This window comes from Mercenaria mercenaria, chromosome 6 (genome assembly GCF_021730395.1).
Source record: "Mercenaria mercenaria strain notata chromosome 6, MADL_Memer_1, whole genome shotgun sequence".
In the NCBI taxonomy this organism is placed as follows: Eukaryota; Metazoa; Mollusca; class Bivalvia; order Venerida; family Veneridae; genus Mercenaria; species Mercenaria mercenaria.
The window spans coordinates 80,783,101-80,801,684 of NC_069366.1; the positions used below are offsets into that span (position 1 = coordinate 80,783,101).

Below are 18,584 nucleotides of genomic sequence, written 5' to 3' on the forward strand. Positions count from 1 at the left end.
AATTATGTATATGACAATTTTATCATTACCTTCATTGTCAGGAATGTCCACTTCGTCATAAGAATGCCGCTTTCTTCTAACACCTTCTGGCATTGGCATAACTGTAATAGATAAAATCAATCCGTCATTTCAAACTTTAACATACTATAAGATATATTTTTAAAAAAGAGTTCTCCATTGCATTTTTTCTTTTCTTTCCTATTTGGCTTTATCATTACTAATCATCTGTAATCTTTAAGATCTAGTTTCTTATATACTATACAATACTTTAAATGCATTTCAAACACTATTGGCAAATCGTCTTGCTTTCTTATGTTTGAAAGTGTTGATCATCGTCGGATCGACAACATATTATTTGGACTCTTAATATTAAAAACAATCTTCGTAGGCATTAGACAATGGAAGCATATTTGTTGAATGAATTTATGATAAACAATTCAAAGGCATATTTCTTTTTGTAAAATATCTTTATGATATACAAATCAAAGTTAGTATATCGATACCTTCACTTTCGGGAAAGAAAATTTCGTCATAAGGATGCGGCTTTCTTATTACTCCAGCTGGCATTGGCATTAGCACACCTTTAGTAGATAAAATAAATATTTCTTTTGAAATTTTAATATAGTATAAATACATTTAAACTGTAGCTCCAACGTGATGGTTTTGCCACTGACTATTCCAAGACGGTGCCCCACTGTATTGCTTTGTTTGTTCGTTTGTACTTGTTAATAAGTCCTAGTCTGTGCGTGTGTTTGTCTGTGCGTGCATATAATTGTCTATGTGTGTTAGGCTTGTGTCCGACCGCATGATTCTTGTGCACGATTGCGTGCTGTAGGTTGCGCATCTGACATGCTGCATTTTTGGAACGCTGTGTCTCTGTCGGATATCTATCCTTTAATCTTTTTACTTTGAAACAGAAGGGCATAATTAAACTACTAAAGGAGATATTACTCATGACTATGATATAATCTAAGTAAATAACTCACATGTCTGTGTAATATAAATAAGAGATATACCACACTGAAGTAAATGAATAGTGAACTATTTTATTACAATGTCTTTAAGGTCTTAAACCTTTAAACAAAGTTTTCTCGAAATCACAAAAGCACATTGGTGCACTAAGGGGTTGGATAAGGAAATATAAATTCAGTCTACGTTTAGTCAGTTCGTTTTATAAATCAGTTTGATATACAAATACTGTTTATGGGGACTTTGTTCGCTGTACGTTTATAACAAACCCGGGATATAACGAGCATATTCTGTTGGCCCCGTGGAGTTTGATACAAAATCTAAAAAATGTATCTTGAGCTGCATTAACTCCCATTTCAGATTTTGTTGAATCAGGCATCTGTTGATTAGTTACCAATTTTTTTAATGCTAGTGCAAGATCATATTGTGGTCATTTATATATTTGTTGCGTTCAATATGCACTATGTTTATACTGAATTTAAAATGTTTCTGTACATATATATGTTTGGAAATGTGTTTTCAGTATCGAATTTAAAACTAAATAGATAAAAATGATCACAGAAAATGAGTTTAGAACGATATAGCTCATTTAATTATCTATAATCGATTTTTAACAAAGGCTTACAGCTAAATGTGACCCACTGTGACTAAATGTGTGATCACACACAATTACCCGCTTGAAAATAAACGTGTAACAGAAATATTGAGAACTGTATTCAATTTATCTTTGTACACTTATTGTTCGCCAGTCCTAGGATTTCGCTCATAGTAGAATAATCTCTAAACAAGGAAGATGCAATTCTTTTTAGGAAAACACTTAACAAGATTATATGTCAAAACATAATTATTTCAGAACGAATCAACAAAAGTTAAAATGTGTATATGGCAAAACTAGAAAGTAAGTTCTGTATTTAAAGACTACAGTGATACAAAGCTTTGGTTTCAAAACTTGAAATCCTGTTAAATCTATCGCTTACGTAAGTAAGTAAGAACAGTAAGTAAGTCACTCTGGCGAGATAGGATATACCTGGGCCATGATAGCATGTAACAGGAGAAAACAGGATGGTCGTTTAACAAAACAGTACGTCTTCTGACAAGATTGTATGTTCACTGGACATTTGAGAAAATATGATACTTGTCTAACAAATAATACGTCACTCTGAAAAGATATTATATACATTTGTTACGATCTTTTGTAAACCAACTGGACGGATTCCTGACATAAACATTTTACACCCCGAGCAATGTGTCGAACAAACATCGGTGAAAGGCAAGTGATGAAATTGATTTTCCATCACTGCTTTATGGCGTGACGATTAATTTCTTTAAAAGTCACCCATGTAGTTAGTCTAACAAAATGGCATTTGTACATCACTTGATCTTAAAGAATCAGAATAAAATCAATCATAAAAGGTCAGGAAAACACTGTTAACATCAATTATGTATATGACAATTTTATCATTACCTTCATTGTCAGGAATGTCCACTTCGTCATAAGAATGCTGCTTTCTTCTAACACATTCTGGCATTGGCATAACTGTAATAGATAAATCAATCCGTCATTTTAAACTTTAACATACTATAAGATATATTTAAAAAAAAGAGTTCTCCATTGCATTTTTTCTTTTCTTTCTTATTTGGCTTTATCATTACTAATCATCTGTAATCCTTAAGTTCTAGTTTCTTATATACTATACAATACTTTAAATGCATTTCAAACTCTATTGGCAAATCGTCTTGCTTTCTTATGTTTGAAAGTGTTGATCATCGTCGGATCGACAACATATTATTTGGACTCTTAATATTAAAAACAATCTTCGTAGGCATTAGACAATGGAAGTATATTTGTTGAATGAATTTATGATAAACAATTCAAAGGCATATTTCTTTTTGTAAAATGTCTTTATGATATACAAATCAAAGTTAGTATATCGATACCTTCACTTTCTTCACTTTCGGGAATATAAATTTCGTCATAAGGATGCGGCTTTCTTATTACTCCAGCTGGCATTGGCATTAGCACACCTTTAATAGATAAAACAAGTGAATGAAGTATTGCCATGCAATACAAAGTCCCCTACTGGAAGGCACCTAATTTTCTCTACTGCAGTATAACATAATGAACTGATATCTGTCAATGATGTATAAACAATATTGTACTACACATGTAATATGTTATAACAACACACTTGGATTAGAATGTGCATGTATAAAAACCCACAGTTGTTTTCATATTGAATTTTTTTGGCTGATTATAAAAATGTTATCATGTAAGTTATTTATAGTAACAACAAAGGGAAATTAATCTTTAAAAAAAAATCAAAAAAAATCTGTATAATATAAGTCCACAAGAAACTCTTTACCAGGTAGAGATAGGTCAAAATACACCTAAATATTGGATGTAACATGCATGCTGTACCACAGAAAAGTGGTCACGATTTTTCTCTACCGCCAGTAATAAAAAAGTTACAATAAAATCTATTTAAAGTAACAACAAAGGGCATAATTCTAAAAACAAGGGTGCCTCATAGTGGTGAACATTTGGTCCAAGTTACATCAAAATCCCTCCATGCATGATGAAGAAATGTTCCGTACAAAGTCATTCTTGAATCTGACTTTTGACCTCTAAATATGACCTTGACCTTAGACCTAGGGACCTGGTTCTTGCGCATGACATGTTATCTCATCCAGGGGAATATTTGTGCCAACTGATATCTAAATCCTGCTTTGCATGACAAAGTTATAGACCGGACAGGAAAAACATCCTCTTGACCTTTGATCTCAAAGTGTGACCTTGACCTTTAAGCTAGGGTACTGGGTGTTGCGCATGACACGTCGTCTCATCATGGGAAACATTTATGCCAAGTAATATTGTAATCCCTTGATGGATGACAGAGTTCTGGATCGGACAGGGAAAAAACCTTACTGACCTTTGACCTCCAATTGTGACCTTGACCTTTGAGCTAAGGGTCTGGGCTTTGCGCATGGCATGTTGTCTCATCATGGGGAAAATTTGTGCCAAGTAATATTAAAATCCCTTCATGGATGGCAGAGTTATGGACGGGACAAGAAAAAAACTCTGTTGACCTTTGACCCCGAATTGTGACCTTGACCTTTGAGCTAGGGGTCCGGGTTTTGCGCATGACACGTCGTCTCATCATGGGGAACACTTGTGCTTAGTGATATTAAAATCACTTAATGAATGTCAGAGTTACGGACCGGACACAAAACAGACCCTCTTCATGCTATGTTAACATTTGACTGCTAAGTGTGACCTTGACCTTTGAGCTAGGGGTCTGAAAGTTGTGCATGACACGTCGTCTTATTATGAGGTACATTTGTGCCAAGTAATATTAAAATCCCTTCATAGATGGGAGAGTTATGGACCGGACAGGAAAAAAGCCCTGTTGACCTTTGACCTCCAATTGTGACCTTGACCTTTAAGCTAGGGGTCCAGGTTTTGCGCATGACACGTCGTCTCCTCATGGGGAACATTTGTTCCAAGTAATATTAAAATCTCTTCATGGATGGGAGAGTTATGGACCGGACAGGAAAAAAGCCCTGTTGACCTTTGACCTCCAATTGTGACCTTGACCTTTGAGCTAGGGATACGGGATTTGCGCATGACACATCATCTCATCATGGGGAACATTTGTGCCAAGTAATACTAAAATCCCTTCAATGATGGGAGAGTTGTGGACCGGACAGGAAAAAAAGCCCTGTTGACCTTTGACCTCCAATTGTGACCTTGACCTTTGAGCTAGGGGTCCGGGTTTTGCGCATGACACGTCGTCTCATCATGGGGAACATTTGTGCCAAGTAATATTGAAATCCCTTCATGGATGACAGAGTTATGGACCGGACACGAAATTGCGGACGGACGGACGGTATGACGGAAAAGTGCATTCCTATAGTCCCCGAAACTGGTTTTCAACCAGTAGGGGACTAATAAATATGTGTTTTGAAATTTTAATATAGTATAAATACATTTAAACTGAAGCTCCAAAGTGATGGTTTTGCCACTGACTTCTCCAAGACGGTGCCCGACTGTACTGCTTTGTTTGTTCGTTTGCACTTAATAAGTCCTAGTCTGTGCGTGTGTTTGTCTGTGCGTGCATATGTTTGTCTATGTGTGTTAGGTTTGTGTCCGACCGCGTAATTCTTGTGCACGATTGCGTGCTGTAGGTTGCGCATCGGGCATGCTGCATTTTTGGAACGCTGCGTCTCTGTTGGATATTTATCCTTTAATCTTTTTGCTTTGAAACAGAAGGGCATATTTAAAATGCTAAAGGAGGTATTACTCAGGACTATGATATAGTCTAAGTAAATAACTGACATGTCTGTGTAATATAGATAAGAGATATACCACACTGAAGTAAATGAATAGTAAACTATTTCATTACAATGTCTTTAAGGTCTTAAACCTTTAAACAAAGTTTTCTCGAAATCACAAAAAGCACACTGGTGCACTGCACTAAGGGGTTGGATAAGGAAATATAAATTCAATCTACGTTTAGTCAGTTCGTTTTATAAATCCGTTTGATATACAAATACTGTTTATGGGGACTTTGTTCGCTGTATGTTTATAACAAACTCGGGTAATAACGAGCATATTCTTTTGGCCCCGTGGAGTTTGATACAAAATCTAAAAAATGTATCTTGGGCTGCATTAATTCCCATTTCAGATTTTGTAGTATCAGGCATTTGTTAATAAGTTACCAATTCTTTTAGTGCTAGTGCAAAATCATATTGTGGTCATTTATATATTTGTTGCGTTCAATATGCACTATGTTTATACTGAATTTAGGATGTTTGTGTATCAATCAATCAATCAATCAAAAAAAGGCCAGGAAAACACTGTTAACATCAATTATGTATATGGCATTTTTATCATTACCTTTGTTGTCAGGAATGTCTACTTCGTCATAGGAGTGCCGCTTTCTTCTAACACCTTCTGGCATTGACATGACTGTAATAGATAAAATCAATCCGTCATTTCAAACTTGAACATACTATAAGATACATTAAAATACAAGAGTTCTCCATTGCATTTTTTCTTTCGTATTTGGCTTTATTTTGACTAATCATCTGTAATCTTAAAGATCCAGCTTCTTATATACTATACAATACTTTAAATGCATTCCAAACTCTATTGTCAAATCGCCCTGCTTTCTTATGTTTGAAATCGTTGATCATCGTCGGATCGACAACATATTATTTTGACTCTTAATATTAAAAACAATCTTTGTAGGCATCAGAAAATGGAAGCATATTTGTTGAATGAATTTATGATAAACAATTCAAAGGCATATTTCTTTTTGTAAAATGTCTTGATGATATACAAATCAAAGCGAGTATATCGATACCTTCACTTTCTTCACTTTCGGGAAGGTAAATTTCGTCATAAGGATGCGGCTTTCTTATTGCACCAGCTGGCATTGGCATTAGCACACCTTTAGTAGATAAAATAAATATGTCTTTTGAAATTTTAATATATTATAAATACATTTAAACTGTAGCTCCAAAGTGATGGTTTTGCCACTGACTATTCCAAGACGTTGTCCCACTGTATTGCTTTGTTTGTTCGTTTGTCCCTGTTAATAAGTCCTAGTATGTGCGTGTGTTTGTCTGTGTCTATGTGTGTTAGGTTTGTGTCCGACCGCATGCTTCTTTTGCACGATAGCGTGCTGTAGGTTGCGCATCGGACATGCTGCATTTTTGGAACGCTGCGTCTCTGTTGGCTATTTATCCTTGATTCTTTTTACTTTGAAACAGAAGGGCATAATTAAACTACAATAGGTGGTATAACTCATGACTTAATATAGTCTAATTAAATAATTAACATGTCTATGTAATAAAAATAAGAGATATACCACGCTGAAATAAAGGAATAATAAAGTATTTTAATACAACGTCTTTAAGGTCTTAAACCTTTAAACAAAGTTTTCTCGAACTCACGAAAAGCACATTGGTGCACTAAGGGGTTGGATAAGGAAATATAAATTCAATCTACGTTTAGTCAGTTCGTTTTATAAATCAGTTTGATATACAAATACTGTTTATTGAGCCTTTGTTCGCAGTACGTGAGCATATTTTGTTGCCCCCGATTTTTTTAATGCTAGTGCAAGATCATATTGTGGTCATTTATGTATTTGTTGCTTTCAATATGCACTATGTTTATACTGAATTTAGGATGTTTGTGTACATATATATGTTTGGAAATGTGTTTTCAGTATCGAATTTAAAACTAAATAGATAAGAAGAGGGCCAAGATGGCCCTAGGTCGCTCACCTGAGAAACACATCATAACAGTGTAAACGTGTTTGACCTAGTGATTTCATGGAAACAAATACTCCGACCAATTTTCATTATACTGGAGCAAAAATCTTGAGTGTAAACAAGTATTTTCTTTGATTTAACCTAGTGACCTAGTTTTTGACCCCAGATGACCCATATTCTAACATGACCTAGATTTCATCAAGGCTACCATTCAGACTAAATTTCATGAAGACCAATTGAAAAATTACAGCCTCTGTTGCACAATGTTTTCCTTTGATTTGACCTTGTGACCTAGTTTCTGACCCCAGATTACCCGTATTCAAATTATACCTAGATTTCATCAAAGCAACCATTCTGACTAAATTTTATGAAAATCCAGTGTAAAATGCAGCCTCTATCGCATACACAAGGTTTTCCTTTGATTTGAACTAGTGACCTAGTTTTGGACCCCAGATGACCCGTGTTCAAACTTCTCCTAGATTTCATCAAGGCTATCATTCTGACCAAATTTTATGAATATCCAGTGTAAAATGCAGCCCCTATTGCGTACACAAGTTTTTTTTTTAGTTTGACCAGGTGACCTAGTTTTTGAAACTAGATAACCCACATTCAAACATGACCTAGATTTTATCCAGACAAATATTGTGATCAAACTTCATGAAGATTCTGTGTAAAATGCAATCCCTATTGCATACACAAATTTTTTCTTTGATATGACCTAGTGACCTAGTTTTTAATTCAAGGTGACCCATGTTCAAACTTGACCTAGATTTCATCAATACAGTCATTCTGATTATATCTCATGAAGATCAATCGAAAAATGCAGCTTCTATCGCATACACAAGGTTTTTCTTTGACCTGACCTAGTGACCTAGTTTTTGATCCCAGATGATCAATGTTCAAACTTTTCCTACATTTCATCAAGGTAATTATTCTGACAAAATTTCATGAAGATCAGTTGAAAAATACAGCCTCTATCGCATACACAATCTTTTTATTTGATTTGACCTAGTGACCTAGTTTTTGATCTCGGATGACCTATTTTCAAACTTAGCCTAGATTTCATCAAGGCAATTATTCTAACCAAAATTCACGACGATCAATTGAAAAATACAGCCTCTATCGCATACAAAAGGTGTTTCTTTGATTTGACCTAGTGACCTAGCGTTTGACCCCCGATGACCCAATTTCGAAATAGGCCTAGATTTTTTCAAGATAATCATTCTGACAAACTTTCATGAAGATCAGTAGAAAAATACAGCCTCTATCGCATACACAAGCTAAATGTTGTCAGACAGACAGACACGACAGACGACCAACGCAGGACATCGAGCGATCACAAATACTTACCTGAGCATTGCTCAGGTGAGGTAAAAATGATCGCAGAAAATGATTTCAGAATGATATAGCTCACTTAATTATATATGATCGATTTTTAACAAAGGCTTACGGCTAGATGTGACTCACTGTGACTAAATGTATGATCGCAATTTATACACAATTACCCGCTTGAAAATAAACGTGTAACAGAAATATTGAGAACTGTATTCAATTTATTTTTGTAAACTTATTGGTCGCCAGTCCTAGGATTTCGCTCATGGTAGAATAATCTCTAAACAAGGAAGATGCAAATCTTTGTAGGAAACCACTTAAGAAGATTATATCGCGAAACATAATTATTTCAGAATGAATTAACGAAAGTTAAAATTTGTATATGACAAAACTATAAAGTAGGTTCTGTATCTAAAGACCACAGTGATACAAAGTTTTGGTTTCAAAACTTGAAATCCTGTTAAATCTGTCGTTTCCGTAAGCAAGTAAGTACAGTAAGTAAGTCACTCTGGCAAGATAGGATATACATGGGCCATGAACGCATGTAACTTTGAGAAAACAGGATGGTCGTTTAACAAAACAGAACGTCACTCTGACAAGATAGTATGTTCACTGGACATGATAGCATGTTACTTTGAGGTCTAACAAAATAATACATCACTCTGAAAAGATATTATATACACTGGACATGATAACATATTAATTTAGACAGTTGGCTAACTGGGAAAAGAGGTCTGGTTAACAAATCCGTAGACATTGTTTAGTACAATATGGTATCATACCTCAAAACGTTTGTTGTTGTTTCTTTTGTTCAACCAGGGTTGATACCAGGCTAAAAACCCCCTTTTTTTTGTATTTTTTGTGAGGCCCAAAATGTGGACGGTTAGTTTTTTAAAAAAAATAAAGAAAGATTTCATTTCATCATTATTTGATGAAATGTATCCTGTTTTAAATAAAATGTATTGTAATATGAATAAACATGTTCATCACACTAATTATTTTGGAAAATGAGGCCCTTACAGGTTTTTTTTGTAAAGATTTTGAAATTTTAGATAGGCATCGCCTAATTAATATGTGTATTGTTTTTGCACGATTTTTGAAATCTTCACGATAGTAAGGTTGGGTATTTAAAGTTCATGTGAGTAACAGGGATTCTAATTCACAAAATAATAAAAATGGCATCCCTATGGGGACATGTTTTTTGTAGAATAATTGATATGAAAACTTTTAAAGTTCGTCGATAATTTTTGGTAAATTGCCGGGTTCTTTTCAGATGTTGTAAATCATAAAATGTACCAAACTATTTTCTTCAGCAATTAAATATTTGATCTTATGTAGTTATTTGTACCAAGAAAAAAATGTGAGGCTCCAAAGGGGTTTAAATTACTCACATTTCATGATCATTTAGATTGACAAGTAGTTATTAGTTATCAGAATCATTGCCGAAATATGTTCAGTATATAACGATTTATGATTCACCATTTTATACGTATTGGGGTATTCACGTCTCTTTAATAGGGTGTAAGTGGAACTTTAACTAATATACCATATAGTGTGAATATTGGTCCCAGACCAGATAAATCTTTAATGTTTGCTAATATAGTTGTTAATATAGCAGGTCTATATTCATAATCAATGTCACCCATAACATTTCTTTATTTATCTGATTTTTTAGTGAAACTCTTGTAACATTTCATTGGAATTTACCCCTGGCAGCAGTCAGATCACTTGATTCAGCTAGTCAGAGATAAAAGTCAACGTCGTTTTTAACAAATCTGGTATCGGGGGAGCGTGTTGGCAAGTATTTAGGTTTCCGCTGCTGAACCTTGAGGTTAGCGTTTCATGTACCAATGATTTTAAAACTGCATCTCATATGACACCTAGGGTGTGTCCACTTCAGTAAATGTCACAATGACACTGCACATCTGATAATTACATTTTATTATTGTAAGTATTTCATTACCCGAAAAGGATCACTAATGTTCATGTGAATACGTACCGCCAATTTCTCCAACTAGCTACGTTTTTGGTAGGTAGAGTTTATTAAATAGCCACAATGGGGGCTAGAAAATTCTAATATTTTTAAAAATGATGTAAGCAGCAGTATGCTTCGTTTTGTGTCTGGCAACAACAGATTGTAAATATCGGCACATCTTTGTCCCCATATACTTACTTCTATTCATGCTATAGGAACCTGAGAATAAGCATTTTTATGTAAAAATGACTGCATACAACGATTTTCCTGGCTCCTAAGTGATGATCAGGGCAAAATTCCAACCTGAGGATCCTACATGTAGTTTCAGCTCAACATTAGAAAAAACGTTAATGGTCATTTTTTCACTTCTAGGCTTATTATGGACTTCTCTAAATACAGAAACATTTTGTATTTTAAAAATGTACCGTATAGCGGGTTAATTCTGCCGGCAAAACATTCTGCGGTTTCGTCATAAAATATGCCTAGTTTTTTTCTGCGTTTTTTTTATATTTCTTCGACCTTCGAGAAAAGCAGGAATAAATGTTTGCGGTTTGCATAAACCGGAAGTAAAGTCTGTGCCTGGGAAATAGCTACCGCATTTACTACGTCATAATCAATGACTCAAATGCATATCGTTCTCGTCAGTTTTGTCTTGGTGGCATTATCTAGTCGGAATCTAGGGCAGTGAAGTTGGCGCAGCTGATTTATGTTTAAATCTGATTTCTTTTCATTACTGTTCATGATCAAAAATCAGAGTTAAGAATAAATACTGTAGGTCTAGTACCAGTAATTCATTTTTGAAAGACATTTCATAAAATGTAACACTGCTGGTAGAAAAATTTACGATTTATTTACAAATATATACAAATGCAGAATCTAGTACTAATAAACTTTGATAATGTGGCAGTTGAGTCCAATAGGTCGATAATCCGCAATAGATCTATTGCAAAGCAATTATTGGATTTACCTGTATTGGACAATAAACAGTGTCGATTGTATTCAGGTCAACTGCCACATTATCAAAGTTTATTAGTACATAGTCCGTTCACGGTCCATTCAGTTACTAACAAGCAAATTCGATGAATTGGAATCCCCCGCCGAAAGGGTCAGAGTTGAGGAACGGCAAAAAAATATATCCAGCAAAAAGTTAAGAATGTTACCAAGAAGCAAATAATTTCATTAGTCAAAATCAAATTAAAAGAAAATGAATGGTTTGTTTGGGTGGGGCTGGGGGAGGGGGGGGGGGGGGGTGAGGATACAACAGTTAACATGTTGATTATAAATATTGATAGAAAATGAGAAATGAAAAAAAAAAATAAAAATAAAAAAATGGTGGGGGGGGGGGGGGGACCAAGGTAAGGTGGTGACAAGGTGTAGGTACACAACATCACATGTTTATAATAAATGTTCATGGAAACGAATGAAAGAAGTTTAATGAAATTCTTCCAATTGCTTGGTTTGTTATGTACAGATCTGTGGATTTTTAAACAATTAAAGGGCAATAACTATATGGAAAATTGACCAATCGAAAAAAACCTTGAAGGGCATCGTCGCAGTATCTTGGTTCATGTCTGTTTCAAGTTTGATGAAATTCTACCTGCTAGTTACTGAGAAATGGCTGCAGACGGACATTTTTCATTAAATCAAGGGCAATAACTCTGACGGAAATTGACCTTTCAAAGTATCTTGGTTCATGTCTATTTCAAATTTTATGAAATTCTACCTGTTAGTTACTGAGAAATAGCTGCAGACGGACATTTTTTATTAAATCAAGGGCAGTAACTCTGAGGGAAATTGACCAATCAAAAAAAAACTTGACGGGCATCATCGCAGTATGTTGGTTCATGTTTATTTCAAGTTTCATGAAATTCTACCAAGTAGTTACTGAGAAATAACTGCGGACGGACGGACTGACGGACGGACAACGCCATTTCAATACCCCCCTTCCGATTTCATCGATGGGGGATAATAAACTTTAATAATGTGGCAGTTGACCTAAATCCAATCGACACTGAATATTTTCCAATACAGGTAAATCCAATATTTGCTTTAAATAGATCTATGACGGATCATCTTTGAACATCCCTGGACTTATTGGACCCAACTGCCACATTATCAAAGTTTATTAGTACAACAGTAACAACACACATTAATTAGTTTGTTTAACTTTTCATAAACCTAGAGTGATATAAGATAAGATAAGATACGATAAGATAATTGTTATTTAAAGTCGGCAAGAAAGCAACATTATTACATAAGCTCTGAAGAGCTTTTGAACCGACTATAACAACATGATGAAAACAGTAAGAACATATTATAGAAAAGCTGTAAAAAAAGAGAGACAACTCAAGCAGGTTATGATTAAAGCTATGCTGGATTTGCTGATCTTGACATAAGGGTCTAAAAGCTGCTATAAAAAAGATCTGTGTAAGACACTGAAAAGAAAAAAGGACACAACTGTGTATTGTAGAAAATGGTGTTAAAAGACCTATTATCACCCCAAATCAGATTTAGAAAGAACTGATCAGCAACTCCTTCATAGACGTACAAATTACAAAAACATTTAAGGATTAAAAACAATAAGCAGTAGACATAAAGAAACAAACACAAGGAGCATTATAAGCTGATTAAATGATACATCTACAAGTACATGCAAGTGTGATGGGAACAAAGGCAAGCACATTTAAGCAATAAATCAGCAAAATAATAATAATACATTTCATTAGCACAGACCAAACAAAAAGCAAATCAGCAAATAAATGAGAAAAGAGCAAAGTAATAATGATACATTGTATTAGCACAGAGCAAACAAAAAACAAATCAGCAAATAAATGAGAACAAAAAGCAAGGAAAGACAATTCATAAATACATAAGGGAGGACATACACAAAATTTGCATTGAACAAATATTGGCAGCAACCCCTGTGCTGTGTTCCTCCTTACGAACATGCAACACACCTACAGTCAGCTCCTGTCCATGAGGACATCATCCTCTTGAACTGATTGAAGCTTGTTGCAGTTCTGTAATCGTCTGGTAAAGAGTTCCACAGCACGGGGGCAGCATACCTAAAAGAATTCTTACCGTAGGTTGTTGTTTTTACTCTAGGGACCTGTAAAATATTTGAATACCTGAAGTTAAAACTTGAATTTCTTTTAATAACAAGATCTGAAAGAACAACTGGTGAAATTTCATTGAAAATTCTGTAAGTTTGCATTGCCATTATTCTCATTCTTCTAATATGTAAACTAGGTAAATTTACTTTTGTTAGGAGCTCTTTATAACTGGAAGAGTAATCATTGTATACAAATCTTAATGCCCTTTCTTGCAGTTTTTCCATTTTTTTAGTGTTGTATTCTGAACAAAAGTGCCATGCCATCGGGCAGAAATTAAAGTTTGAAAGTATAAATGTATGAAAAATTGTAAGTTTGTTAAGCTTGTTCAGGTTATTTCCAAGTCTTTGAAGAATATTTAATTGCCTACCTGCTTGTTTACAAATATTACCAATATGGAAATTAAAGTTTAGCTTAAAATCAATATCAACACCTAATAATTTAACTGTTTTTTCACACGTAATGCTATTCGAACCAGTTTTAAAAACCGGATTCTTTGCAAAAGATTTTTTACCAACTGCTATTGATTGAAATTTATCAGGATTTGCTTGCATCTTATTAAAATTAAACCAATCTATAAGGATATTACTCTCACTTTGTAAAATATGGTTAAATTGTCAAAATCTGGTGAATGAAAAGATAAGGTGTTATCATCTGCATAATTGTATAATATGCTTTTTTCTATAAAGTAAAAGATATCATTTATAAAAATGTTTAATAGCAAAGGTCCTAATATAGATCCTTGGGGTACCCCTTTGAATGTGAATATGTGATATGCACTTGTAAAGATTACATGCCTTGCCTTAAACGTTAACCATTCATTCGTGGACAAAAGATTGATACAATTACAAAAGCAATCAACAACAATCGATACCGTGTGAATAACTTGACAGTAGACGAAAACCTCATAAAATAAAGATAACGGGTCATTATATTAAGTGAATATCAAAGTTTTTTCTGCGTTAAAAAAATCTGCTTGTAGTGTGCGGAATTTATTTCTGCGTGACAACCTCGACCCACAGATTTAGCAGAAATAAAAACCCGCAGAATTAACCCGCTATACGGTACTTGCAACTGACTCTTCCAAATCTGTGCTCCACTTTTTTCCTTTGTGTGTGTGTGTGTCCGTTTCTTTCTTGTTGTCTATATATTTTATTTTGTTCGTGTATATGAAATGGAATGTTAAATCCATACTATCTTTGTTTGAGGGGGAGGTTCTTTCTTCGAACGTAGCTTTTCTTAATGAATATTCGTCCTTGAGATTTTTATGTCTAGCCTAATTCTCTGAAAATACTCTCAAAAAGTAACAAGAGATCACAGAGTGATCTTGGCGCCCACCAATGTGCCATTTTTGAGTGTTCTAAATTTCAAGACTTATTGACTAGCTCAAGGACAAATTTTCATTTCCGTACACAACACTGTGCATGTGGTCCAAATTCGAAAGCTGTAGCTTGAGAAATGTGAAAGTAGGTCACCAGATCAATTTCAAGGACAAAGTTCTTTGTACACAAAACTATGCATGCGCATCAAGTTTGAAGGCTGTAGTTTGAGAAATCTGAAAGTAGGTCACCAGGTCAAAATCAAGGTCAAATTTCACTTCAGAACACAAATCTATGCATGTGGTCCAAATTTGAAGCCTGTACCTTAAAAACTGTGAAAGTAGGTCACTAGGTCAATGTCAAGGTCAAAGTTTGTTGCGGTACACAATCCTATGCATGTGGTCTAAATTCGAAAGCTGTAGCTACAGAAATGTGAAAGTAGGTAAATAGGTCAATCTTAAGGTCAAAGTTCATTTCGGTACACAAAACTATGCAAGTGGTCCAAATTTGAAGGCTGTAGCTTGAGAAATGTGAAAGTAGGTCACTAGGTCAAAATCAAGCTCAAATTTCACTTCAGAACACAAATCTATGCATGTGGTCCAAATTTGAAGCCTGTACCTTCAAAAATGTGAAAGTAGGTCACTAGGTCAATGTCAAGGTCAAAGTTTGTTGCGGTACACAATCCTATGCATGTGGTCTAAATTTGAAGCCTGTTTGTTTGTTTGTTTTGGGTTTAACGCCGTTTTTCAACAGTATTTCAGTCATGTAACGGCGGCCAGTTAACCTAACCAGTGTTCCTGGATTCTGTACCAGTACAAACCTGTTCTCCGCAAGTTACTGCCAACTTCCCCACATGAATCAGAGGTGGAGGACTAATGATTTCAAACACAATGTCGTTTATCAAATAGTCACGGAGAACATACGCCCCGCCCGAGGATCGAACTCACGACCCCGCGATCCGTAGACCGACGCTCTACCTACTGAGCTAAGCGGGCGGGCTTTAAAGCCTGTAGCTACAGAAATGTGAAAGTAGGTCACTAGGTCAATCTTAAGGTCAAAGTTCATTTCGGTACACAAAACTATGCAAGTGGTCCAAATTTGAAGGCTGTAGCTTGAGAAATGTGAAAGTAAGTCACTAGGTCAAAATCAAGGTCAAATTTTATTTCGGAACACAGAACTATGCATGTGGTCCAAATTTGAAGCCTAATCTTCAAAAATGTAAAACTAGGTCACTAGGTCAATGTAAAGGTCAAAGTTTGTTTCGGTACACAAAACTATGCATGTGGTCCAAATTTGAAGGCTGTAGCTTGAGAAATATTAAAGTAGGTCACTAGGTCAAAATCAAGGTCAAATTTCATTTCGGAACACAAAACTATATGCATGTGGTCCAAATTTGAAGCCTGTACCTTCCAAAATGTGAAAGTAGGTCACTAGGTCAATGTCAAGGTCAACTCATGTCAAGGTTCATCTTGCCACTCAAAAATATACATGTGGTCCAAATTTGAAGGCTATAGCTACAGAAATGTGAAAATAGGTCACTAGGTCAAAATCAAGGTCAACTCATGTCAAGGTTCATCTTGCCACTCAAAAATATACATGTGGTCCAAATTTGAATGTTGTAGTTATTGACAAGAAGATTTTAAAAGCTTTTCCCTATATAAGTCTATATGAACCATGTGACCCTCGGGGCGGGGCCATATTTGACCCTAGGGGGATAATTTTAACAAACTTGGTAGAGAACCACTAGATGATGCTACATTACAAATATCAAAGCCCTAGGCTTTGTGGTTTGGACAAAAAGATTTTCAAAGTTTTTCCCTATATAAGTCTATGTAAACCATATGACCCCGAGGGCGGGGCCATATTTGACCCTAGGGGGATAATTTGAACAATCTTAGTTGAAGACCACTAGATGATGTCACATACAAAATATCAAAGCCCTAGGCTCTGTGGTTTTGGACAAGAGGTTTTTCAAAGTTTTCCCCTATATAAGTCTATATAAACCATGTGACCCCCACGGCGGAGCCATATTTGACCCCAGGGGAATAATTTGAATCATCTTGGTAGAGGACCACTAGATGATGCTTCATACCAAATATCAAAGCCCTAGTCTCTGTGGTTTTGGACAAGAAGATTTTCAAAGTTTTTCCCTATATAAATCTATGTAAATTATAGAAATAAACGAAGGGCCATAACTCACTCATAAATTGTTGAACCAGTCTGATTTTCAGGGGGACACAACTAGGGTACCAATACATTATTCTGACAAAGTTTGGTCAAAATCCCCCCCTGTAGTTTCTGAGGTTGGACAAGAAGATTTTCAAAGTTTTTCCCTATATAAGCCTATGTAAACCATATGACCACCAGGGTGGGGCCATATTTGACCCTAGGGGGATAATTTGAAAAATCTTAGTTGAAGACCACTAGATGATGTCACATACAAAATATCAAAGCCCTAGGCTCTGTGGTTTTGGACAAGAGGTTTTTCAAAGTTTTTCCCTATATAAGTCTATATAAACCATGTGACCCCCGCGGCGGGGCCATATTTGACCCCAGGGAAGTAATTTGAATCATCTTTGTAGAGGACCACTAGATGATGCTTCATACTAAATATCAAAGCCCTAGGCTCTGTGGTTGGACAAGAAGATTTTCAAAGTTTTTCCCTATATAAGTCTATGTAAACCATATGACCCCCAGGGCGGGCCCATATTTGACCCTAGGGGGATAATTTGAACAATCTTAGTTAAAGACCACTAGATGATGTCACATACAAAATATCAAAGCCCTAGGCTCTGTGGTTTTGGACAAGAGGTTTTTCAAAGTTTTCCCCTATAAAAGTCTATATAAACCATGTTACCCCCGGGGCAGGGCAATATTTGACCCCAGGGAAATAATTTGAATCATCTTGGTAGAGGACCACTAGATGATGCTTCATACCAAATATCAAAGCCCTAGGCTCTGTGGTTTTGGACAAAAAGATTTTCAAAGTTTTTCCCTATATAAATATATGTAAATTATAGAAATAAACAAAGGGCCATAACTCACTTAACAATTGTTGAACCGGTCTGATTTTCATGGGGACACAACTAAGGTACCAATACATCATTCTGACAAAGTTTGGTCAAAATCCCCCAGTAGTTTCTGAGGAGATGCGATAACGAGAAATTGTTAACGGACGGACGGACGGACGGACGGACTGACTGACGGACGGACGGAATGACGGACGGACGGACCACGGACGCAGAGTGATTTGAATGATGATGATGATGGTGGGCTAAAAATGTAACATGCATTCTTTAGGACAGTCTAAGCATGACCTTTGTTACAATACAATACAATACAATACAATACAAGTTTTATTTACTGTCGGTATGGCAGAACAAATCAACATTAGCTATGAATAGCTATTTACCGACTTATTTAACAAATATATAACACTTGATACACAATTTTAGTATGAGTTAAAGCATTTGCACACATATTATTAAAACAATATAATGTAATAGCACATTTACATATAAAAAGAAAAACCGAGGTACTGGTGCTAATCTTGACCGTAGTCTAAGAAATGCCTTAAGATAAACATGGGATAAAAAACTA

General features: G+C 35.4%; 1 protein-coding gene across 13 annotated transcripts in view; it reads right to left on the reverse strand.

Moving 5' to 3' along the window:
• LOC123548413 (uncharacterized) overlaps positions 1–18,584 on the reverse strand; it is an 81,870-nt gene that overhangs the window by 15,435 nt on the left and 47,851 nt on the right. For 3 of the 13 annotated variants that reach the window (XM_053546457.1, XM_053546458.1, XM_053546456.1), the window contains exons 4-9: positions 6,336–6,422; positions 5,867–5,938; positions 2,908–2,994; positions 2,435–2,506; positions 504–581; positions 30–101 (exon numbers count right to left, since the gene is read on the reverse strand). In XM_053546457.1, coding sequence (XP_053402432.1) covers positions 30–101; positions 504–581; positions 2,435–2,506; positions 2,908–2,994; positions 5,867–5,938; positions 6,336–6,422 — 468 coding nt within the window. Of the gene's footprint in view, positions 1–29; positions 102–503; positions 582–2,434; positions 2,507–2,907; positions 2,995–5,866; positions 5,939–6,335; positions 6,423–6,475; positions 6,734–13,636; positions 15,971–18,584 lie in introns of those variants that run through there. The other 10 variants (XM_053546454.1, XM_053546455.1, XM_053546460.1 and 7 more) reach the window with 9 other exon arrangements.